At 33.3% G+C, this 25,220-nt stretch overlaps 1 protein-coding gene across 3 annotated transcripts; it reads right to left on the reverse strand.

The window, feature by feature from the left end:
- Positions 1-1,873: 1,873 nt before the first annotated feature.
- On the reverse strand, positions 1,874-25,163 carry LOC124356601 (serine/arginine-rich splicing factor 7-like). Of its 3 annotated transcripts, none has more exons than XR_006921876.1 (7): positions 25,009-25,163; positions 13,138-13,199; positions 11,104-11,257; positions 10,702-10,893; positions 6,298-6,477; positions 5,146-5,194; positions 2,491-2,644 (listed from the first exon to the last, which is right to left on the reverse strand). XR_006921876.1 is itself a non-coding variant. In XM_046807701.1 (7 exons), the coding sequence occupies exons 2-6, from the start codon at positions 13,193-13,195 to the stop codon at positions 5,185-5,187; spliced, it is 570 nt and encodes a 189-aa protein (XP_046663657.1). In that variant the 5' UTR covers positions 13,196-13,199; positions 25,009-25,163; the 3' UTR covers positions 2,491-2,644; positions 5,146-5,184. The 3 variants fall into 3 exon arrangements, 2 of the variants coding, with proteins under 2 accessions (XP_046663656.1, XP_046663657.1); XM_046807701.1 differs by having other exon boundaries at positions 6,322-6,477; XM_046807700.1 differs by lacking the exons at positions 13,138-13,199; positions 25,009-25,163 and having other exon boundaries at positions 1,874-2,644; positions 11,104-11,245.
- Positions 25,164-25,220: the final 57 nt, after the last annotated feature.

The following is a 25,220-nucleotide window of genomic DNA, read 5'->3' on the forward strand; positions in this document are numbered from 1 at the left end:
CTGAACCCATTGAATTGACAAGACGTCACTTAAAATGATTTGGGCAAGTTAAAATTCTTGCGGTTTACTAGTTTTTTCTCGAAAATTCACATAATGGCATGAGAACCTATCTTCTTTAAGAGTTACTTTAAATATTTTTTGGTCAAACGTTTTAATACATCCACTACTTTACCTTACCATTTTCAATGTGAAAAGTGTTTCCGGTAAATCTTGACAATACTATATTGACAAAATAAGACAAGCAAATAAAATTTAGAATTTCCATACGGCCTTAAATCAATAATTGACATTATAAAAAACCCACAATGGTGAAGGTTTAAGACCGAAATTGAATTATAATAAATTTGTAATGCTTATAGAAGTGCATTACTAATTTAGAAATTTAAACATGGAGTTTTTAGAACACACAAAGTATCTCCTGTCACTTTGCAGCTATTTGGAGATTGTAACGGAAATTTTTTTTCTTGTGATGGATAGGCAAATCAGCAGTCCTTGAAAAGTCCCTTCTAGTGTCCACTCTTCTTTAAAGAGAGTTGTCCCCCCCCAATCTCATGCGTTACTTTCGGAATTTGTTTGGTATGCATTATTCCAATACTTCTTTGTATAAAGGGCTTTCAAAGAAAAATCAAATGGTTAACATACACTGAAGTATTTTGTATAGTACTTAGTTAAAAAAAAAAAAAAAAAAAAAAAAAAAACAATTATATTTACAAAACTTTGTTTCAATCTGGCTTCTTTTAAATTTCGAGTACTGTTTTTAAACATACGACAATTATTTTTAGGCCTTTAATTGTGTAAGAAATTAATACACATAACTTAATAGCTACCTTCTGGACCCAAGCTTTTGATTCTGCATATGGCATTTTTTTTAGCACATATAAGGTTTTATGAGCAGTACACAAATATGTATTATGCAATTGATACATGTTAAAAATTTAATAAACGTTTTTTTCCGGTTTACAATTTTAAAAATACAATAAGAACAAAATCCCAAAAATGCATTTATTAAAATATGATACATTTCTTGTAGCTAGTGTGTTATACAATTAAGATAACACTTTATAAATTTGTTATGGGTTTAAAATTTTAAGAAATGTGAAAATAAAAACACACTACTGTAAGATGACAAAACCTCAATAACTTTTTAATTGTAAAAATTATACCTACCTCCTTTCTTGTAGCTAGTGAGAATGCGAATTAACGTTTTACGTTACATTGTTTGCATTTATATGAGTTTTTGAAAAATTTGAACACGGTTAGTTACGCAATGTTCGGTAAATTGAGTTTGTGAGTTCTGACTGTATTTATAACCCTTATTAAATAGTGAGAGTGAGTGAGTGGTGAGTGAGAGGGGAGAGAGAGAGAGAGAGAGGGGGGGGGGAGAGAGAGAGAGAGAGAGGGGGGGGGAGAGAGAGAGACTTTAGATAATTGGAATAATAATTATAATAATTAGTGATTATGGATTTTGTTTAAAATGTTTTCAAAAACCACTTTTAAGAAGTAACACTAGATGATTTATTATCAGTAAGGTTACTTTAAAAGTTATATGAGGTAGGTTATTTTTAACGTTATAAATGAATATGTTTGGTATAGTTTGCTGAATAAATTAGGAAAACAAATAGGAATAAATTTACGAGCAAATATCCCTTTAAATCAACAATAACCTACTGATTTTCCTCCCTACAATAAATATTTCCGTAAAAAGTAAAAAATAAGTAAACATTTTTTTGTGTGGTTATATCAAGTTACCACAAACTTTCAACTACACTGGAAATACAATTGTGTTCCAATGTTTTCAAGTAAAAATTGATATTCGAATAATTTTGCTCGGAAGGGGACGGGCAAAAATTGTGAGGTACGAATCAACAATAAATAACTGTTTTTAATATATATATTTCACGCAATCATAGTATATACTCTTCAACTATTACAAAAGTTAAAGAGACAAAATTAACAAATTACGATTATGGCTTCATTCCAACTTAAGAAAATAAACAAAAGGAATATTACTATCCAGCCTTCCAATATAAACTGTTCACCAATACTTCAGCGGTCGGTAACCAAACAAGAAATCCTCCCAAAATTAGGTTACATTTATTTTTATTCCAGTTTTTTTTTAATTCCAAGAAACAACATTGAGAATGCCCTAGATTGCACAGGTGAAATTACATTACTCTAATCTAGCACTAAACTAACACTGGATTTACATAAGAAAATTTAACTAAGCTTATCGTCAACACAAATGCAGAGATAACTAATGTATTATGTGGGTGGAAATCATCTTCAGCGACTTTGTGGGTAAAAAAAAAAAAAAAAAAAACGGGAAATAAATTAAAACATGATGAGATTAAAAGTGAGCAGATTAACAGAAGTATATTGTATTATTTACAAAATAGTTCATAAAAATTAATTTCCTCTTCATTTGCGACAATTGAAAATGAATTATTATTACGTAACACAATGTGGGAAAAAAGCAATGTACAAGTCCAATACGATCAATAAAAATGTCCTTATAAATGACAACATTAAACATAGTTTAAACCTAGGACTGTTGAGGGGCAAACTACGTACAGCATCTGAGGGAATATCACTAGAACATATATCTTCAGTTACATTCAGCAGGTGTGATCCTAACAGCCAAACACTGCAACAGGAAGAAACACAAAAATAGTTTGAAATTTGTGCGTAGTCAGAAAAAAGAAATGATCAATAAATTAAACTAGTTCATGAGCATTTTTACTGTTCAGTCTACTCTGAAGCTAAAAGTGAAACAGTAAAAAGCAGTCACACGTGAACTCCTTTATGTAATTAACGATAATAATTAATTGTCATATTATACAAGTTGCAAATCAATTGTATATGCGGACATAGTATTATTATCCGTTTAAAACGTTCATGACGATGGCTTTTTCAGCACTTTTTTATTTGCCATAGTATTTTTCAATAATCATGGTGGGTTTTTTTTTTTTTTTCTTTTTTTTTTTTTTTTTTTTTTTTATTTTTTTAATTAAGCATAAAAAGTATGTAGGCTTAGCGATTTTGCTCGAAAACTATTATTTTAATGTTTTTTTTTAAACTTTCTCCTTGTGCCCCAAGGGGTACCTAAAAAAATTAATTTATCTTAAAAATTCTAAGCACAAGATCAAATTTAATAAACCACCAAGATACGCAAACAAGAAATCTGCAATAAGGAATTTACCCCATCAGGAGCACGCTGCGTTTTACGAAAGTACGATGTGTACCCAGTTTGGTACCCCATCGTGTGTACCTGATGGAGTACATGTCGTCGTGAACGTGTTAAATACAAGGGCCATCCGGAAAGTAGTACCAGTTTCCGCCGCGTGAGGCGCTGACGACGCGAGTAGCCGCCGGTGAAGGTCAGATTGCTTCAGTGGCTTGTCTGCCTTCTCTGTTACAAGTTCCGTGACGCTAGCATTGCCTGTGTTGTTTCTGTGGCAGTTCATAATGTTTAAAAAAATTGAAAACGCTGCCAGTTGTAAAGTGAGGGCTGTAATAAAATTTCTCAACGCAAGAAACGTTCGACCTTGTGATATTCATCGCCAATTAAAGGAAGTGTATGGAGACAATGTGATGGAAGAGTCATCTGTTCGGCGCTGGTGTCGTAATTTCAACTTGGGGAGGGGGAACACACACGACGATGAGCGTTCAGGGAGACCATCTGTCATTACAGATCAACTGCTGAGGTCAGTAGACAAATTCGTGAGGAACGATCGGCGCGTCACAATTGATGACATCTGTGAACATTTCCCTAATGTTTCTCGAACAATTGTTCATGAAATTGTCAAAGACCATCTGCATTATTCAAAAATTTGTGCAATTTGGGTCCCTCGCATGCTTACAGATGAGCACAAAACCAAGCGTATGGCTGCTGCATTCACATTTTTGGAACGTTATTCTGATGAAGCAGACACGTTCTTGAATCGCATAGTTACTGGTGATGAAACGTGGGTTTGTTGTGCTTCACCTGAGAGTAAACGACAGTCAATGGAGTGGCATCATACTCATTCACCAAAGAACCAAAAAAATTTAAGACTGTTCTGTCCACCAGGAAACTTATGGCAACCATTTTCTGGGATAGACGTGGTGTAATGCTTATTGATTTTATGGCCCGTGGAGACACTATTAACGCTAATGCGTATTGTGAAACATTAAAGAAATTACGGCGGGCAATACAAAATCGACGGAGAGGTCTATTGTCTGATGGCGTCATTCTCCTCCATGACAATGCCAGGCCTCATGCAGCGGGGATAACACAACAACTTCTGCAGCAATTCAATTGGGAAATTTTCGACCATCCACCGTATAGCCCGGACTTGGCCCCTTCAGATTTTCATCTCTTTACAAAACTTAAAGAGTTTTTGGCGGGAAAAAGATTTGACAGCGATGAATAACTTAAAGAAGGCGTGACTACGTATTTCAATCGGCTGGCGGCGGAGGAATATGACGCTGGAATACAAAAACTCGTCACACGTTATGACAAATGCTTAAATTTGCTTGGAGATTATGTGGAGAAGTAGTTTAAGGTATGCTCTTTTCAATAAAAATGTTTATATTTGTTAATATTTACTTCTGTGTCTTTATTTCACAAACGGGTACTACTTTCCGGATGGCCCTCGTATATGTCAGAATAAACTCATAAATGCATTACTTTGTATTTTTAATGGAATTCTACTTATAGGCATATTTAAAAAATCAATAATGAGAGTTTTATTAGAAGCACATCCAGGATATTGATTTTGATTCACTGCACAATCAAAATCTATATTCTGGGGTCTTGTCTTTGTGCAACTCGCAGTAAAAGTAAGACTAAAAATTAAAAGAAGTACATTTAATTTTAAATACATAAATAATTTTAAAAATCGACATAAAATTATAGGTATAGAACAGAACAAAACGAAGATTCTTTTTGAACATTCCTCGTATAAACGGTTTATCTTACAACCTGTTTATATTGGTACAAGCTTTTACAAATAATGGTAGACATGACCTTTAAACATTTTATATCTAAAAATTTATTTTGTCTCACTTACACATTTTTTTAAATAGGACAATTTTAATTTGCTAAATTAATAATAAACTTGTACGCTCTGTGATATTTTAAACACTCAAGATTGAACATCTTACCTCTCTGACTGGTGCACGATGGAAACAGCGAATGGTGTATTAGTTTGCCCTGGAAACAAAATAAATATTTATCAGTTTAAAAGAATTTTTATGGCCATAATTAATGTTACAGAAAATTCAATGCAAGTTGGGAGAAAGCAATGATAATAACTCAGAACATTTTAATAATTATACACTGTGCCATTAGAACAATATAATATTAAATCAATTTAAATATACTATCAACAATCAATATAATAAAAGTTTAAACAAGATTTTTATTATTTTGTATCTTATTAGGGCTGAAAATATATTAACTTAGAATAGAACAGGTATAGACAAGCATGATTTTTCGATTCAACCAAAACAGGTCAAAAATGTTTCCAATGAAAATACTATTTATAACTTAAGTAATAAATGAGCATTTTTCTTACATTACTATGATACAGTTTTATATGTGAATTAAATTTTTGAAATAGAAGTCTAATTCCTATTTTGCAAGAAAAACAAATCAAGCGCACAATCACATAAAGCATTATGCCATTCCAAATAGCAACAAAAATTTTGGTTAGAGCTCGAGGAATAACAACACAATGTACAAACCTGAAAGGAAATGCTAAGCTTTCAAATTTTAGGCAGCAAAAAATACATGAAAGTTAATTTTTTTTAAACACAAGGTAATGTTAATCTGAGATATTATTATACAATTTTGAATTAATCCTTAGCTTGTCCACTCTATCTGAGTTATGCTTTTTACTTTAAGGTCCATTTAATTTTTGAGGTACAACTGTTACTTGTAACTCCAGGACATTATTTAATTCCTAAAATGGTAAATAAAATAACAATTTTAATAATATATTTTAATAATATATATAGTTAAGGTGAAAATAAGAATTTTTCAGAGCAATCTTGTGTTTTTTAGTTAACGTGGCATTAATGTTAACTTTTGCTACTGAACTCAAGACATGCAAAAAGCACGACAGAATACAAAAATAATAATACAAATACAATTTTTCATTAAACAAACCAATGTGTTCTTAATTTTGTCTAAAACAACTAAACTGTACGAAAAAGCTGATGTTAATCATGCAATTAAGTTGTTCACTAGTGGTCTTGACTTCAGCAGCCAGCAATAATGGCTAGAGGAAAAAGCATGTGGGAAAAGCGCAATACCTGGGTTACGAGAAGCTTCTTTACCTGCTGCGGGAACGGGATCGGGACTTGGATCGGCTCTTGCTGCGGTCCTTGGGGCTGCGGGACTTGCTGCGATTGCGTGACCTGGAGCGTGAAGCGCTGCGGCTGCGTGAGCGACGGTCCCTTGAACGGGAACGGCTCCTGCTCCGGCTGTATGACCTACACGCACACAAGCCAGTCAGAAATTGTACTATGGTTTTTAATAGTCCTCACAATAATATATAGTAATTTAAAACTCACATACAGTAGTTTCAACACCAGTAGTTCATTAATGAAAAACTATACTGTGTGTGTGGCAAAATGAAGATATTGTATTCTATTGATACTGTTAATTTAAAAACTGATAATTATGAATATAATGTTAAAACAAATATTTAGCATTACTTTAAATTACTCAACACAATTGGCCTGGTTTTTAACAGAATCGTAAATCAGACTGAAATAAATCAAGAGCTTATTAACTGTCAGCATGGGTTTACATCAACACCACCTCTTTTCAGCGGGATATATATGATGTTCTCACGACAAGAGAAGCTGGTTCAAATAGTTAATACATTAACACAATGAAAATTTCATTATTTACTTATAAATTAACCTGAATAAGTTGAGCGTTTCGACATTGTGTCGGCTGTTGTTAACTACCGACCTGTATGTGTTTAAATTCAGTTTTTACAGTTTATTGTGTTGGAAATATCAGGGGAGTTCACTGGTGGAAAAAGCTTTAGCTGATTAGAAGTGAGTTAATAGATTAGAAGATTCTGATAATCCAAAGTAGAGCTGATATAATTCAACAAATAAGTCTTATTGTCATTAAAAGTTTTACTATTCACTAGTCTTCAATATTCCATTAACTAAAACGCGAGTTTCCACACATCTGACCTATTATTTGTGGAACTAATGAAATTCCTACCACATACTCTTTCCATAATTCATATATACAAGTGTGTCAAATACAAGGGCTATCCAGAAAGTAGATTATTTTTTGCTCTGTCGGCACTAATGACGCGACTATAACAGCAATTTTTATGTCAGGGCGTTCTTCACAGTAACAGAACTCTTAACTCAGTTTTCCTCAAATTTCAAGGGGTTTGTTACACAAAAATGTTACGCAGAAGTTAGGTTACCATACATTTTGTGCAAGATGTGACTCTGCACAAAAACGCCTGACCACACATGGCAAATCGGTCTTGAAAAGTCCCGGATGTTTTTAAGCGGAGGTGTTTCCACATCTGCCTCAAGTCCGGACCTTGCACACAGCAACAATACCTCTTCCCAGCAATGAAGACCTGACTTGTAACGCATTGCTTTGATGACATCAGAGAACGGCGGGAGGGGGTGACTACAGTCTAAGATGGCAGAATTTTATAATGGTAGAATTTCAAAACTACAGTAGTTCACCGCTAGACAAGTGTCTAAATTTTGTCATGACTATGATGAAAATAGTAATTTACCATCACTTTCAATTGTGTATAATACCATTTATTTCACTTTATTATTTATTTATATCAAAACGTAATCTACTTTCTGAATGGCCCTGGAATCTCAAACAATTCCAAGGCTATTAAGGCAAATGTATGTATCAATCTATTTGCCCCTGCAAATTAATAAATTTATTATTAAACCATTTCAAAACTTCTGGAGGCAATTAAAAAAAAAATTTTATGCAAATAAAAATTAATTTGTTATTGTAAGAAATGTAAACAACTTGGGACATGTTTTATACATTTTATACTGCTTTTTAAGTAGGGTGGTAAAAATTATAGAAGTTGATAAAATATTCATTTTTTTACTATGGCAAGTCTTGGGCATAAATTATTTCAAAAATCCAGAGCTATCTTTCCATTACACCTAGCTTAATTGACTCGTGTTCACTTAATGTACTTCTTCCACAATAGTACAAAATTTTCCTGCAACAAGCAGTTGATGGGCTTGAGAAAATTACCATGTTCAAGGGTTGCAGTTGAATGGAGTAAATTTATACAATTACAAAAGAAGTGAATGAGAATCATAAAGATAACTGTTACTTCAAAATCGGTTTCAATCCAGTGTATTGGCAGTTTCTGAATCTGTACATTATATCTGTTAAAAACTATTAGAAGTTAATTAATAGTGAAACTTTTAATAAGCAAGAAATCCACAATCTTCTGTTCAAGAGAACTACATTTCTTAAAACACACAGAAATCTGAACCATATAAAAGTACTCATGTTGAACTTCCAAAAAAATGTAACCTAATATTCTAATCTTTCTCAGGACTTCAACCTTCCTTGGTTGAAAATAATACTACTTGAAACCTAACGAGTCTTAATTTGTGGAATTTATTAATACTGAATTTCAAACAAAATATTTTGTCAATATTTTTTTAAATCAGTACATAAAAGGATTCGTGTGGACCAATGGCAGTTGAGCGAATAACAGATAATATAAACACGAAATTCAATTTAGAAAAATAACCTCATCTTCTATATTAATTATTTATTTCACTCTTTATTTTGAAATTAAAACACATTAAAAGTATGGTTATAATAGAAATAGTAATGTCTTCATAAAAAACACAATAACATTTAAAAATGAGGTAATTATGTTTTTAAAGCACATCTATTAGTTTTTTCAACAAGTTTTTACAATATTACTGTGTTTAACAAGTACTTTTCAATAGATAATGTAACTTTTAAAAACGTAAAAATCCAGAGATGTTTGTGTACTTTTACGATTACACTATAGCGTTTTAAGCTCATTTTAGTAATAAGTGTACATCTAGCTGACTAAACATGTTATAAAATGCAGCTTCCGAATAATGTCAGGTTGATATTTCAAACCTGTTTTCTAAACCTTATTTGTAATTTACCTTACGTAAACCTTCAACTTTACTAACACATATATAAGAAAAATATCAATGAGACATCATAACCTGGAAAATTAAATGGCATATGTAAAACCACAACAGTAACGACATTACAAACTTGTGTAGGGCCTAGAACTAGGCAATACCTTAGTTTATTATTATAATAATATAACAAACATTGAATAGTCCCAACTATTAAAAGCATCTACTCAATAACCTATGTTAAAATATAAAAGTAGTTGGTTACCGTGATGTTTGGGTTTGATTTATAGCATTGTGTCAGACTCACATATAGAGCAAGAGCGAGGGAGAGAGTCAAGAACCGAAGTGTCGTGCTACGAAGTCTACAAAACTTAGAAGCAACAGAATCTGTCTTTTCTTTTCATTCATCGCCTCCACCAATCATCTCTCTATCCTCGGGAATCCACATTTTATTTTTAAATTTGTTTTTCGTAAAAATCAGGAGTAAAGCTTTTGTCTAAAAAAATTCTTTAACTATAAACAAAAATGAAACGTGTTCTCCAATATTTATAATTATACAAAATAATACCTCTGACTAATATTAGCCAAGAGAATATTTTATTAATATTCATTGACATTGGAGCTTCACTGAAATAAGAGTTGTAATTTTCTAATCTTTTTTTATAAAAAGAATTTGAAAAAACAAAAAAAAAGAAATGTTACATCTATATTGTATTGAAAAATAAAACAAAATGTATATAAGCTATATTAGTACAAATGATAGCTTGCATGTAGTTAATGGAATGCCTGCCATTCAATCCTAGAAGGGATGGTATTTTACTCAAGGCTGACAAGAGAGTGGGGGGGACGAGATGATTGGCAGATATAGAGTGTAGTGGCGACTGGCTAGGGGCGCAGTGATCATGCGTGAGGTGCAGTAGTTTCTCTACGCAGTTCAGTTAAACGGTCTCTGCGACGCGTCGTTAGAAGCAGGCTGTGTGCTGTCTAAACCATCACTCAGCCCGACTTCCTATAAAATGTCAGGAAGACAATTGTTTAGGAATTCTGTCTTTACCCGCAATCCTACCCCCCAATAAACATAACAATTTATACAGAACAAACCAAACTTTATAACCGAATATAAAACAAGCAAAATAACATATTGTGGAACAAATCTTAATACTATTGCAATATTTAAAACTGTTATTGCTGTATTTTAACTATACATGACAATTAATGCAGGCATGTACATGCTCAAGTGTTTTCCTTATTTATTTCATACGTTATTCAACAAATTTATATCTTCAATGGAAATATTATAAACGAGTACTGAGCAACAGTTTAAATATTTTCCCATTACTATCGAACCATTATTTAGTACAAATGTGCAGCAATATTTGGATTTCAAATCTTTAAAAGTAGTATTCAGATATAAGAACATGATTAGTTTTATTTCAATCATCAGACTTTAAGAGTGCCAACAATTTGAAAATATAAAATATACAGCATAAACGAATGTTTAGGTTTGAACAACCATGTAACAGTAACAGCAAATCAGAAAGACTGTTATATACATACCTGCGACGCCCTCCACGTCGGCTGCTACTATAGCGAGTACAGTCTCTAGCATAGTGGCCACGTTCGCCACACTCATAACACCTGTCCTCAGGGTGAAACGGACGACTTCGACGAGGAGGAGGGCCTCGGAAGCCACCCTTGCTACGAGCACCATTCGACATTTCTACCCTCACTCGGCGACCACAAACAGTGCTGGAACATCGGTTACACTAGAAAGTATTGTTCAACTAATTCCATCGTCAGAATTAAAACTACCACAAATAAACCAAGAAACATGTAATAAACACTTCAAGAAGACTTCACTACTTTTTTATTTCGATCCTAGTCTGTGCATATTCTATTTCTTAACATTTAAAATTGTGTCTACAGAACACGCTAAAACATTTGAAACTTTGGACTTACCGCCCATCTAAGCCTCTCACAGCATCTTCGGCATCTCTAGGATCCTCAAACTCCACAAAGGCAAAGCCTGGTGGATTCCTGGCCACCCAAACATTCCTGATCGGTCCATAGTATGAAAAGGAATCCTCTAAATCTTGCTTGGAAGCTGAAGATCCTATAAAAAAAAAACAACAACAACCTGCACTTTACAATATTATTTGAAATACAATTTATATTATGTAAAATTAAAAAGTTAATAACTTTGATTTGGACGTTCAAAATAAAACGTACCGGCATAATTTTCTTTAGTCTGATAAAACAAATATCTAGCACACCAATGAAGGGCAATGCTTAATGCTATCAGCACTCGAGGCTATTACTTATTCAAATTCTCAGGGTTAAACAAAGGTGTTGTTTCTTATCTTTAAACTCTTCCCAATAAGCATAAATTTTTTTTGAGAGAACAGCCATACCTGAAACTTTATTAGCTATCTGTATACCAAATCCATTTATTGAGTTCTCAAATAACACTTTTTAAGATTTTCTTTGCAATGTTAAGCTGTAAACTCAAAACCTCTTGGCCTTTCATTTTCTGCTAGTGTATAATGGAAAGAAATTCACTTTGCTAGAAGATTCTTCTTCTGTCTTTTTGAATGTGGTAGAATTAATATTTACATCAACTTGAAGTCTGACCTTTTCATTAGGCCTACTCCATCTCCTCATAACCCAAATTTTAACAGTTATTTTATAAGCTTTCTTTACATTTACCATATTATTGTTTACAATAATAATGTTTTTTTATATGTTTTTTAATATTCACACTTCTTAACATTATTTGTGCATACTAACCAACAAAAATGAAAAACAAACAAAACCTAAAGCCCAACCACAACCAATAATGACTAGCAGTTAACACCAAACATAACCTCAAAAGAAATAAGATAAGAATAAGATTAAGGCAATGTTCAAAGGGAGAGGTGCTTGCTTATAAGTACAATACTCCAAAGGGTATAACTAAAACTTAAGATTATTTTATATAGAACCTGAAAAAACAATGTAATGTGTTATGTAGGTACTAAATAAAAGCATATGTGCATATGATATTTTTACAAAACGTGCGTGTTTCAGAGATATTTACTGCATAGCTACTACAGCTGCATACATTATTATTATTATTATTATGTAATACTATAATTAACCATTAGAATGGATTCTAGAAGCTCTGTTCTTATTGGAATTATTTAGAAATTGAAAACTTACACTCCAATAATATACGTACTTTTTATATTTCTGTGAGGCCTTTCGTGCTCAAGGAACACACCATCACACGAATAAAAAAGTACATTATTGGAAAGTTTGTTTTAAATTTATACAATAGAATGGAATTGGAATGTTTGTCACAAAACACTACATTGTTACTTCGAATATTAACGATTCACTGAATGCTTGCAATTTTTTCCCAAAGAAACAGTACTCACCGACTTGAATACATGCTTAAAATAACACACTGCAAAAAAAATTGTCAAAAATGTATAACATTGTAAAAAAGAGTGGGAGATCTGCTTAACGTTTTGCAGGTAAGACAGAAAGATTGTTTTTGGGATTTCCCCGGTTCTATAAGGAGATTCCTGGTTTAATGGTCACAGTGTTTTGGCGACTGTCCCTCACTACAATCCTCAGCATTAAAAGGTTTAAATTTATTATAAAAATTACATATATTTAATTATAGATTGCTAGACCACCTCTAAAATATTTCAGTATGGCCTTTTTTGACTTATCAATCACATGAAATGACAACTTCTTAACTTTCAATTGTTTAAGAACAATAAATGTAAATTCATCTTTTCAATATTAATGCCTGTAACTTAGGATACAATTTACGTTAATTAACTAAATTTATAGACAAGTCACATGCTTTTAGAACACAATATCCAGAAGAATTAATTACTAAGATTTTATTAATTAAGTGTTTACCAAGTCACCATGATTTGTAATATTCAAAGAATGATATACAACAAGATTGTGATATACGAATTGTAAACTTAAAATTCTTACCCAGATCTCCAACATATATCTTGCAGTCTGCATTTCCTGAATCTCTATAACGAGACATGGTGCTGAAAGAAAAAAATGCATATTAATTTTAGAGCCCTTTAGCCTACATAAGCTTTTAACATTGAATTTATTGGTGGATTAATGCAGGTTTACAACAGAAATAACAAAATCCACTAAATGACATCTCTGTGAACTGAACTTGCTTATAAAAATCAAGTCACAAATGTATAATTAAAAACACTAACAATTGTGTTTGATTGCGGTTAGGAATAAACTAATGCAACTGAGTATGGAACCTACAAAACGTAATTAAAAAGTGCAAAATACCTCAAAGCAAATCCAGAAAGTTTGCTGATATAAGTTTGAGGAAAAAGAACTATAGAAATTAAGCCAGGTGATTAACTGATTAAACAGCTATCTCTTGCCCGAAAGGAAAAAAGGTTTACGTAACAGTGTATACAATCACTGGAAATAATGACAGAGAATGTTTTACTACACTAATCACAACAAATGCTGCAGGTAAATTAGCCCCACCCATGTTTATACACTCTTACAAAAACCCTCTGGAACTTTTCGCAGAGTCACACAAAAAATAACTCTGCACTTTTCAAGAAGGATTTGTTTTTATCTCTGCCATTAAAAGGATTAAAATACTAAATTTTATAATTTTATACTGTGCAGCCATATTATAAAAATATAATTTATGTACCTGAATTAAATTAGGTGTATTTTCTGACTAGTTAAAAAATTCTTTTTGAGTAGTGCCATAAAAAGATTAGCATTACAAAGCCACCTATGTACCTATAGCAGTTCCTTTAGTTTGGAGGTAATTTCGGTCTTGAAATTTGAAAAAAAAAATTAAATAAATTAAACTAATATAAATACATCTATATTAGTTGTAGATAGGCTATTAATAATTGCCAGCTTTTTTATTTTACAGAATAACAGTATTGTTTAGTAACTCCTAAAAGCCTACAAAATAATTACATTAATGGTTCAAAATTATTGTTTCAAATTAATTCAATAAAGTAAAATCATGACTTTAACATTTTATGAAAAGAACATGACCAAGTGGTTACTACTTTCCAGTAACCTGTTACTAGCTGATCTGTTCTCAGTATTAGCATCATGCTGTCACTAAATCATCATTACAAAATTTCAAAATAAACTGAGTCAGTACACATAATATACAAAAGTTGAACTAACTCACAGCAATACAATATTCAGACTAATAGAATAACTATAAACTAGTAAGGCCTAATTCAACATTTTCACTCTAAAGTAAAATTACTGTACCAATAACACCAACCAACCAATACCAGAAAAATTTTACAAGAATGCCAATCATTTAGCCAAGCTGTTACTGATATGACAGGGTGTTGCTGGTAACATGGTATCCCGGGAATAGGTTACCACTGAATAACCCTATCACTGATACCAGATACATTACATACCTCCATTTATAATGGCCAAGTAAAATGGTGATGTACATGTGTTATTTGTGTCACAAAGTTTCAAGCCACATATATCTTTCAAAATAGTAAAAGGTAACTAAGTTACACTGTTATGACTTTTTAGATACATACATAGTCAAGATAGGCTAGGTTTAATTAGCCTAGTCGTCATTGAATTATTACTTTTTCAGATACAAAACTAGCCGAACTATACTGTATTTGAAATACAAATAGACTAATATAATTTGGTTGCACTGGTTATATTAATGATTCATAATTCATGAATATCGAAGATTCGCTTGTCAAAGTGGCCGCTATTATACTGCAGTCGAAACTTATAGCCCACACATTACAAAATAGCCTAGATAGTTTTGATTCATCGCTAAATTATTGACTATTTTATATATATATATATATATATATAATATATATATATATATATATATATATATATATATAGCCTACACACACACGTGCACGCACACACACACAAAATTGTTATATTTAAAATCTTTTTAGATGTAAAACAGACAAACTAAACTGCAATTTGAAATACCTGTAACATATAAGACTAGCCTGGATAGTTTTGATTCATCACTAAATTATTTATTATCTTATTATTTTATATATACATATATATATACAGAGGGGTGCAAAAGTAGGTATACAGTTTTAGTTGGTTGGTAATACCCAAGTTAGCCACCTGATCAGCTGTGTAATACGTTTGCTACTAACAGCTGGCAATGTTTTCTCATTGTTACTGTTGTTATTATTACACTTCTGTCATCATGGCTGGCTACATGACCAACGATCAACAAAAGTGGGTTTTGAAAGAATATTGGAAGACAGAAAACTGTGAAAGAGTTCGAGAGAGATGGAGAGAAGAGTTTGATACACCACCACCAACCAGATTAAGTATTTATAGACTAAGAGATAAGTTTAACCTTACAGGATCTATCTGCAATGGTCCAAAGGCTGGACGACCAATCACTGTCACTACTCCTGAAAACAAAATGATTGTCGCGCAGACCTATGTTCAAAGCCCAAAAAAGTCAAGAAAAAGGGCATCAATTGAACTGGGCATTGAACGCAGATCTTTAGGACGCCTAATGAAACGGTTAGGTTTGAAAATGTACATTCCAAGACTTATTCATGGGCTAATAGAGGACGACCCTGATCGTCGACTGCAGTTTTGCGAGATAATGTTAAACGAGGAACTTCAAGGTGCGGGAATTATTCAAAAAATTGTTTGGAGCGATGAGGCTAATTTTAAGCTTTCAGGTGCAGTCAATAGACACAACTGTGTCTATTACTGTTTTGATAATCCACACTTGACATTCGAAGAACAGCTGAATCAACCTGGAGTAACAGTTTGGGCTAGCATTTCATGTAAAGGTGTCATTGGACCTGTCATTTTTCATAACACTGTAGACCAACATGCATACAGGAACATGCTGACTGACGTTATACCACAAATCAAAATCCAGCAGGGTAATGAGGAATTCTACTTCCAACAAGATGGAGCTCCTGCCCACTATGCGACAATCGTGCGTGACCTACTAAATCGGGAGTTTCCTAACTCGTGGATCGGTCGAAGAGGATCGGTTGAATGGCCAGCAAGATCTCCCGATCTGACACCGATGGATTTTTTTCTTTTGGGGAGTTGTCAAAGACAAGGTTTTTTCGAAAAAACCTCGTGATCTTAATCAGATGGTTGAATTCATTCGCCAAGCTTGCCAAGACATAGATGAAAATAAAGAACTTTGCCGAAAAGTGTGTTTTAAGCGTAACTTCAAGGTTACAGCAGTGTGTTGACTGTGAAGGCAAACAATTTGAACACAAAAGGAAGTAAGTGTATTGGTGAAGTACAACACTTTTAAGAGTTAATTTCTGTTTCTTAACGCTCTTAAAATAGATTGTAAAAGTTTAGTTTTTGTATAAATAAACCTACTTATTCTTTAACATATTTAATTACTGTATACCTACTTTTGCACCCCCCTGTATATATAAATTACTATAATTATTGTTTTATGACAAAACAGCTCAACTAAGTGTAATTTAAAATACCTAAAACATAACACAGTTCAACATTTTGGTTACAATCATGAATATCAATAGGCTAATTCAATTGTCATGAACTTTTGATTCAATTTTCTATGAAGCAGTTGACGTTTGTTGCCTTCTAGAACTTAAATTAACCCTGGAAGCGTCTAATAGAAATTCTAAAGTGTCCTCCAATTTTTGTAGTTTTTACAGGGTCTCTGTAAATTTTGTATAAAATCCTATGTAGTATATGTATACATGTTATGTATCATTTTTCTTATTAAGAATCAGAGAATAAAGCTACATAGTTTCGAAGTAAAAATACAAATAAATTTATTTCTACAACATATAGGTATATGCTATATTATATATAGTAGGCTATTTGACATGTGAAAAAATTATATTAGGCTACTTTAATTTATTTGCATTATAATAAAACAAGATTGTTCAACAGTATGAAATAGTCAAATTGTAGGAAATTTAGTTGTGAAAACAAAAATATATAGTGTTATGGGATTCAAAACAAAGGAAATAAATAATTTTAATGTTTATAGAGGAAATAGCAGTGGCAACACAATTAAAATAACAATAATTAAATTGACTCTCATGCAAATTAATGTTTTTTTTTCTATATTTTTATGAAGTTAGTTGATGTATAACAGGTAGGGTACGATAAGCGGGCCCGGTTTTTAATATCGAAGAATATAATCATCGATAGGCTACCAATATTCGCATCTTGAATCCTAAACTATCAATTGATATAAAATATCTGTAATTAGTCCTAAATAACAATTAGCCTATGTGTTTTAATTTGAAATATAAATATGTAGACATAGGCTATAGGAAAACTCATAAATAATTAAGAAATTACATAAATAATAAATCAATGATCAAACAGGAAAACTGTTTATGTCATAATTATTGATTATAAGGTAAACCACCCAAACACCGTGACTCCACCAAACTCCGTGATTTTAAACTTTGAACACTAAAAACAAGATTCTCTATGTCCAGAGGCCTACAAAATTATTTTTTTGTTCGATGTTAGAGGTTATACAGCATGACGTTGAAGTTCCGCGGCGAAATTGGCGGGAAAGAGTTCAGTTGGCATTGTTTTTAGTTACACCGTGCATCTCCTACTCTGAAAACCTGAAGCATAGTTGTGGTTTTGGCCAAAGAAAATCGGTAAGTACCTTAAGGTTTTACATATTCATATTAACTTATATGATAAAAATGAAGTGTTTTACTGATAACTATATTAATTATATTAAGATAAAAGTAGTTTAAACTTACGTTTTTGAGTGCAAGTATTTATAATTTACGTCACGGACATTGGGTTCAATACAAGGTACGTAGCTTATCTCCGTGACGGAATCACGGAGTTTAGATCTGACATCTATTTTTATATTAGGTTTATATTCGTTTGTTTTAAGCATTTGTTTCCGTTAGAATGCATACACAGTTCGACCATATTCGGTTTTCCGTTTGTACCAATATCCGTGACGGATTCGAAGCCGAGATATTTTACAAAACAATCAATTTAAAATTGACGTGGTTAGTAGATATGTTTTAACGAAAGTGCTGATATTTAATTAATTAAACATTAATATTATTTATTATTTGTAAAACTAAATAATTTTAATTATTTTTAGGGATGTCTGGATCTAAGAAAAATTCTGGAAAAGCTCCAAGGAGGAATTATAGCCAGGACGTCATCCTCCAAGCAATTCAAGCCGTCCGAGAAGGAGGCCTGACCGTCACGGCTGCCTCAACAAAGTTTTGGAATTCCCCGACAAACCCTGAAAGATAAATTGAGTGGGAAATTTTGCAGTGGGATGTGCTATGGGTCGACCATCCATCCTTCATCCGGACGAGGAGCAAAACCTCGTTGATTGGATAATAACTGTGGGAAAGGCCGGGTTCCCTGTGAACAAGGAAAAACTTGATCATGAGTGTCAAAAAAACTTGCAGAAAATCTGCAGAGGCCCAACCCGTTTTCAGAATCTGTCCCTGGGGATAAGTGGTACAATCTGTTTCATGAAACGGCACCCTGTTTTGTCAGGTAGAACAAGCCAGACCCTCACGACCTCTCGAGCAAACGTGACTGAAGAGGACATTCGTGAGTGGTTGATGGTGTAAAGAAATACGCTGAGATGAAGGGACTCATGTCCGTTTTTTAGCGATCCATCGCGAATTTTTAACTGTGATGAAACAGCATTTTTCTTATGCCCCAAGCAAAAAAAAGTTCTCGTCAAACGTGGTGAAATGCCACGTATATTCAATATCGGGCAACGATGAAAAGGAATGCTTAACAGCATTGGTGACGGCCAGTGGCAGTGGGGAAATGGCACCTCCGATGGTGGTTTACTCGTATGAGAGAATCCCACATAATGTTGTTCAAAACTTATCCCGCAGGGTTGGGGTTTGGGCAAAACTGACTCTGGGTGGATGACCGGGGAGTCCTTTTACGAATACATGTCAAATGTATTTAATCCTTGGCTTGCCGCAAACAATGTACCTAAACCAGTGATAATGTTTGTTGATGGGCACACGTCCCACATTACATTTCATTTGAGTGAATTTTGTTCATTAAACCAAAATTGAACTCATTGCTTTGTACCCGAATTCAACGCATGTGCTTCAGCCACTGGATGTTGCCGTTTTTCATCCAGTTTAAGGCTCATTGGCAGAAGGAAGTCCAAAAAATGGAGGTACGAAAACGGACCCCAAAAAATAAAAAAAGAAGATTTTGCCCCCAATGTTGAAAAGAGTCCTTGATGTTAGTATAAAAAAGGAGACTGTCGTCAATGGATTTGCCACGACAGGTCTCTTAACCCTTAATGCTGATGATGTGGACTTTTCTAAAGTCATTAAATCCCAGAGAAGATTTGATAATCAAAAAGCTGTGTCCAACAGTCAGTGGCTGGCTCTGCGGAGTCATTTGTTTTACTTGGAGGAAAAGATTGGAGAGGGGAAAATTGGGGCTTTTTAAGAAAGGAGATAATCCAAAGACGAGATGAAAGTTTGTTTGATTTGTGGACAGAGATAAAAGAGGAGGTAAGGACCTACGGAGAGGCACTAGAAAATAGTAAAACAAGTAGGCCTACAAGAACTGATAACAACCTGGTGGACACAGCACCAACAGAAGGCACTGCTACAACAGTTGTTAACAATGCAGAATGCGGAGTAAAAGTGATAGCTATTGGTCAGAGTGATGTGGTGCAAAAGTGACACAAACCAAAATGAAGAACTAAGTTTAACCAACATATTTGATCTCTCGGGAATTAATGAATTCCCCATAGAACTGACTTACCTGTAGATTATCCAACAGATAGTCTACTTGATATTCAATATGAAACACCTAATTTAGAGCAAACACTTCGTCCCCCTACTGGCCTTAACTATCCCCAACAAAATTTTAACTTCAACGACAAACGACCTTCTTACTTCGACTACCAAAGATCCTACTCCTTCAATTAGTGTTCCAAATTCTGCTTCAACACCTTTGTCTAGAAAAAATCCCTACTTCACCTTCTTTGGACTGTATGACTCCCTCACCCATTCCAACTCCCACTGAACAACCGACTACTAGTAGTAGTGTGCCTACGCAAACGCCCTTGATAACTACACATACAAACTCTACTCCAAAGTCCAATTTAACCGTAGCAGAACTAAAGAGCAAGGTGCCCTCTCCTTTTAAAAGAGCACTGTTTTGGCCAGGAGAGACCCAGAAATCTAAGAAATATGGGTACTTTGGGATTATACCGACCACACCAGTATGAAGAACACAAAAATAGAAAATTTATAGAAACAAACATGATAGAACGAAAAAACAACTCTTCAATTACAAAATTACAAACTTACAAGCATTTCCAGGTATTGTGATCGGTATTGTTGTTGCTGTTATCTTATCTTTCTCGAGAATCCTGATTACGGCAGGCCGCGCGGCATCACGTGATTTGCACGGTACATCATTGCCTTTCCATTACAATTCAATTTATATTTCTGATTAGCCCCTCTAGAATTTGATATTTTACTGATAGGTACCATCTCGAGGGATGTTTTTCTTTCGTCGACATCACGCGCGGGCAGCACCGAAGGTGCTGTCGAAGCCCGCGCTGATGGCCGGAGGCACTCGCATTTTGGGTGGCGGAATGTGATCAAGAATAAAAACAAGTTTTGAGTGTTTTTTTAATAAAAAGTTTAGTTTGGTAAATGTTTGTTTTTGTTGAATTTTTGTGTTTGGAGAAATGTAGAGGTAAAACACGGAAGTACAACAAAGCGATGCACCAGCTGAACGGGCGGCGAGACTCTGCAATCACGTTATCTACTAGACGCTCGACTTTGACCTCTGTCTGAGGATGGGGAGGTGTTAGCGATAAGACAATTCCTGTTTTATATTGACGAAATATTGTTCTACGCTAATCTAGTAATCAGTAGAAACGAAATGTGAAATAAACGATTCATGTCTGGGTTGTGGTCGGTATAATCCCAAAGTACCGAAATATGTTAAAGAATTAAGCTTCCTAGTGCTATAACATCAGAGGAATGGAAAGAATATTATAAGAAAAAAGAGAAGATAAGAAAAAGTAGCCGCAGAGGAAAAGGAAAGGAAGAAACTTTTGAGGGAGGCGAAAGCCAAAATAAAAAATGAAAGCAGAGAGCAGAAAGGAACGAAATGCAAACGAAATGTTTCAGAAAAGGAGGATATGGAAAATGAGGAGATGAACCTGACGACAACTCGGCCCCAGTTAGAACTTAATGTTAACGAGCTTCAGCCAAGCCAGTGGGGTTGTTGTTCCGTATGATTTTTGGGGAAAATAAGAAGTTGTTTGTAGGGCAAATAATGTCAATAAATAAAGAAGATAGGACAGGAAAAATAAAATTTTTGGAAAAGAAGATGGAATCGGGAAATTTTATATGGCCGACAAAGGATGACGTAGACACTGTCCCCCTTGATGAGATAGTACAGCGTCTTCGTGAGCCTACATTTGATAGGTGGGGTTACCTATCTTTTGAAGACTTTAAATAAACCACTAAACTTAAACTCTTAAACTTTAGTTTTTCTTACGCTATGATTTACTTCATTTATTAGAAATAAGTTATATGAAATAATGTTAACAATGTACAACACTTTAAAAAAACTGGCTTCTGAAAATAAATTATATTAATGAGATTCTCAAAGTGTTACATTAATAAACTGTTAATGTATTAATGTTATTGAGATATATTTTTAGTAGTAAATAACGTATTATTTAGGTGTAACTTCTTTGTAGAAGTAAGATTACCTTTGTTGGTCATCATTGTAATTAATTAGTATCTGTTCGAAATAAATTATAAGCATGAAATTTTCAAAGTGTTGGAATAATGAGATGTTAGTAAGTAATTAAGAAATATATTTTAAATAAAAAGGGTATTATTTTATGTAACTTGTTAGAATTAAGATTATCTTTCTTTGTAATCACTTAATTAGTGGAGAGAGTTTCATGGACAAGAGGCACAGGATATCAGTGTTTACTGGACTGATAAGAATGTTTAGTTATCACTACCTGATAAGATGGCAAGAATAATCCAGATAAGAATGTTTAGTTAGGTATTTGCTTCTGTTATCAAAAACCAAGAATTCCCAAAAATACTTTAGAAAATATAATTGTACACAATTATAGAAATTATGCTTTATACTTTCTTTCTTGATTATTTACTTTTTGTAATATAATTTTAACCTTCCAAACACACACATTTAACATTTAATCTCTAAATAAACTGAATTGTATATATGAAAATGAGAGACTAAAATTTTTTACACTTCCAAATAATTTACGAAAATATAAAAAACATATTATTATAATAAAATCTAATCAACTGTTTGAGTTCAGGTGATGAGTCACCAGCTGCATTGTCGATAAGCTGTGTGCCGTGCGACCTTAGGATATATTATGTCAGCTGACAACGTGTAATATTACGAACGTAAGTACATAAAATAAATTGTTATACATGAGTAATCAATTGCTGCAAGTTACGTTTGTATAAATAACTTTTAGTTTCCTAGCAATAACAATGATAACTTTATCAGTTCAAAAGCGATATAAATAAACGTCCTGTGTCGTCATTCATGCTTCAGAGGGTTAATGGAAGCAATAATTTGTAAAATGTTTGGACCAAAAGGGAGGATTTTAACCTGTCACGGAATTAGGCCAAAAAAATCACGGACTATTTGTCCAACAGTCACGGAGTTAAGGCTTCAGCTGTTCATTATTGTCATGCATTATTAATGCAATTTTCAGTAGTTAGCATATGTTTTAGCCCTTGAAACAGTTATTTATGTGTGTAAAATATATTGGCATATCAAAATATAAGTACGTATTTGTTCTTAAAGCTATTATATGAAATTATATTATTATAAAACTGCCATGATGTACCCTTAAGGTCACGGTATTTGGGTGGTTTACCTTACACATGTAATTATATATTATTACGTGTATGTATAATAATTATTATTTATTGTTATATATACACGTAATTGTATATATATATATATATAATAATACGATTACGTGTATTATTTGACAGTGTTTAGAGCTGTTGATTTAGATTAAGTTAATTGTTTAGAGTAATCAATCAGTACCGATTGGTTGTATCAATGTTTACTAATGATTATTTGGTACTTTGGGATTATACCGACCACACCCAGACATGAATCGTTATTTCACATTTCGTTTCTACTGATTACTAGATTAGCGTAGAACAATATTTCGTCAATATAAAACAGGAATTGTCTTATCGCAAACACCTCCCCATCCTCAGACAGAGGTCAAAGTCGAGCGTCTAGTAGATAACATGATTGCAGAGTCTCGCCGCCCGTTCAGCTGGTGCATCGCTTTGTTGTACTTCCGTGTTTTACCTCTACATTTCTCCAAACACAAAAATTCAACAAAAACAAACATTTACCAAACTAAACTTTTTATTAAAAAAACACTCAAAACTTGTTTTTATTCTTGATCACATTCCGCCACCCAAAATGCGAGTGCCTCCGGCCATCAGCGCGGGCTTCGACAGCACCTTCGGTGCTGCCCCGCGCTGATGTCGACGAAAGAAAAACATCCCTCGAGATAGTACCTATCAGTAAAATATCAAATTCTAGAGGGGCTAATCAGAAATATAAATTGAATTGTAATGGAAAGGCAATGATGTACCGTGCAAATCACGTGATGCCGCGCGGCCTGCCGTAATCAGGATTCTCGAGAAAGATAAGATAACAGCGACAACAATACCGATCACAATACCTGGAAATGCTTGTAAGTTTGTAATTTTGTAATTGAAGAGTTGTTTTTTTTCGTTCTATCATGTTTGTTTCTATAAATTTCTATTTTTGTGTTCTTCATACTGGTGTGGTCGGTATAATCCCAAAGTACCGATTATTTAATATTGTTTGCCAATTTTGATATAAAAAACCGGGTCCGCTTATCGTACCCTAACCTGTATAACTAGTATAAATAAATTTTTCATTGAAAAAGAAATGGGAACAAGATCATCAAAGTCAGTCACATCAGATTACAGTTTAATGTCATGGAATATCACTCCATATACAAGGATAACCTTCTCTGAAATATTATATAATCAACAGAGTAGGATAAATCTTTGCTCAATTCAAATAAAAAACTTCTGAACAAAGAACAAAATGATTCGTTTACAAACAAATAGGCTATATGCGGATAAATATGCACTGGTATAGAGGTTAACAACGAAATTACAACTATTTTAAACTAGAAACAAGATAAAATTAAATTAAATATTTCTAAACATTAAAATAAACTCACAGGCTTTCAATTAAGGTATAATACAGATTAAAAGTCATAAAGAAATACCAGTATGTACCATGACACTACCTTAGCTCTGTTATTATTTTCTCATAAATAACTATTGCTTTCAATGTAGCTCTAGGTAACAATATTAGAGTTGTATACCTTATCCCCTTAGTCCATAATATAGCATTGTATATATAAGATCAAAATCTACAAAAACTGAAGAGTAAACTGAAACAGGCCTTAGTGATTTACTAGAGCAATGAGGTTTGAAACCTTTGTATTATAGATGGAAAGCCTTCCAGAAGTTACACAGCATTCCTTACCATCAATTGTAGTTTGGATTCCAGGTAAACACTAACCGTGGAAAGCAATAATGTTGAACTTATGATGGACACACACATGTAAAACTTATAATCTGTCTTCCCTCTTCATACCAGAACTAATGGCGAGTCACCAAGTGTAAACTAAAACAATGGACGCCTTCTATCTAACATTCCCTAAAATAAAGCTAATAAAAAAACAACAACAAATTGTGCTTTAAATTAATGAGTAATAGAAAATAATCTTACTTGTGTCTTGAAGTCCACGAGGACTTACAACGAAACCATCAACAACTACGCAAAAATTAACTTCCAATGTTCGGCACAGCCAAAACTTCCACCGGTGAACAAACGAAGCAACATAAGCTATTTACGGAAAGACGCATGAATGAAGTGGTGGTGGGGTGGAGATGGAGGATGTGCCATTGCACAAATACAACCGGAAATGGGGTTCACAAAAC

Source organism: Homalodisca vitripennis, chromosome 3 (genome assembly GCF_021130785.1).
Source record: "Homalodisca vitripennis isolate AUS2020 chromosome 3, UT_GWSS_2.1, whole genome shotgun sequence".
NCBI classification, from domain to species: domain Eukaryota; kingdom Metazoa; phylum Arthropoda; class Insecta; order Hemiptera; family Cicadellidae; genus Homalodisca; species Homalodisca vitripennis.

What these genes read in the sequence shown, in the direction of transcription:
- LOC124356601 (XM_046807700.1), bottom strand. Translation starts at nt 10,855, where the DNA reads ATGGTGCTCGTAGCAAGGGTGGCTTCCGAGGCCCTCCTCCTCGTCGAA. An exon ending in CGACGTGGAGGGCGTCGCAG is followed by an intron (nt 6,478 to 10,701) that starts GTATGTATATAA and finishes GTGTGCGTGTAG; the next exon opens with GTCATACAGCCGGAGCAGGA. An exon ending in AGAAGCTTCTCGTAACCCAG is followed by an intron (nt 5,195 to 6,297) that starts GTATTGCGCTTT and finishes TTTTGTTTCCAG; the next exon opens with GGCAAACTAATACACCATTC.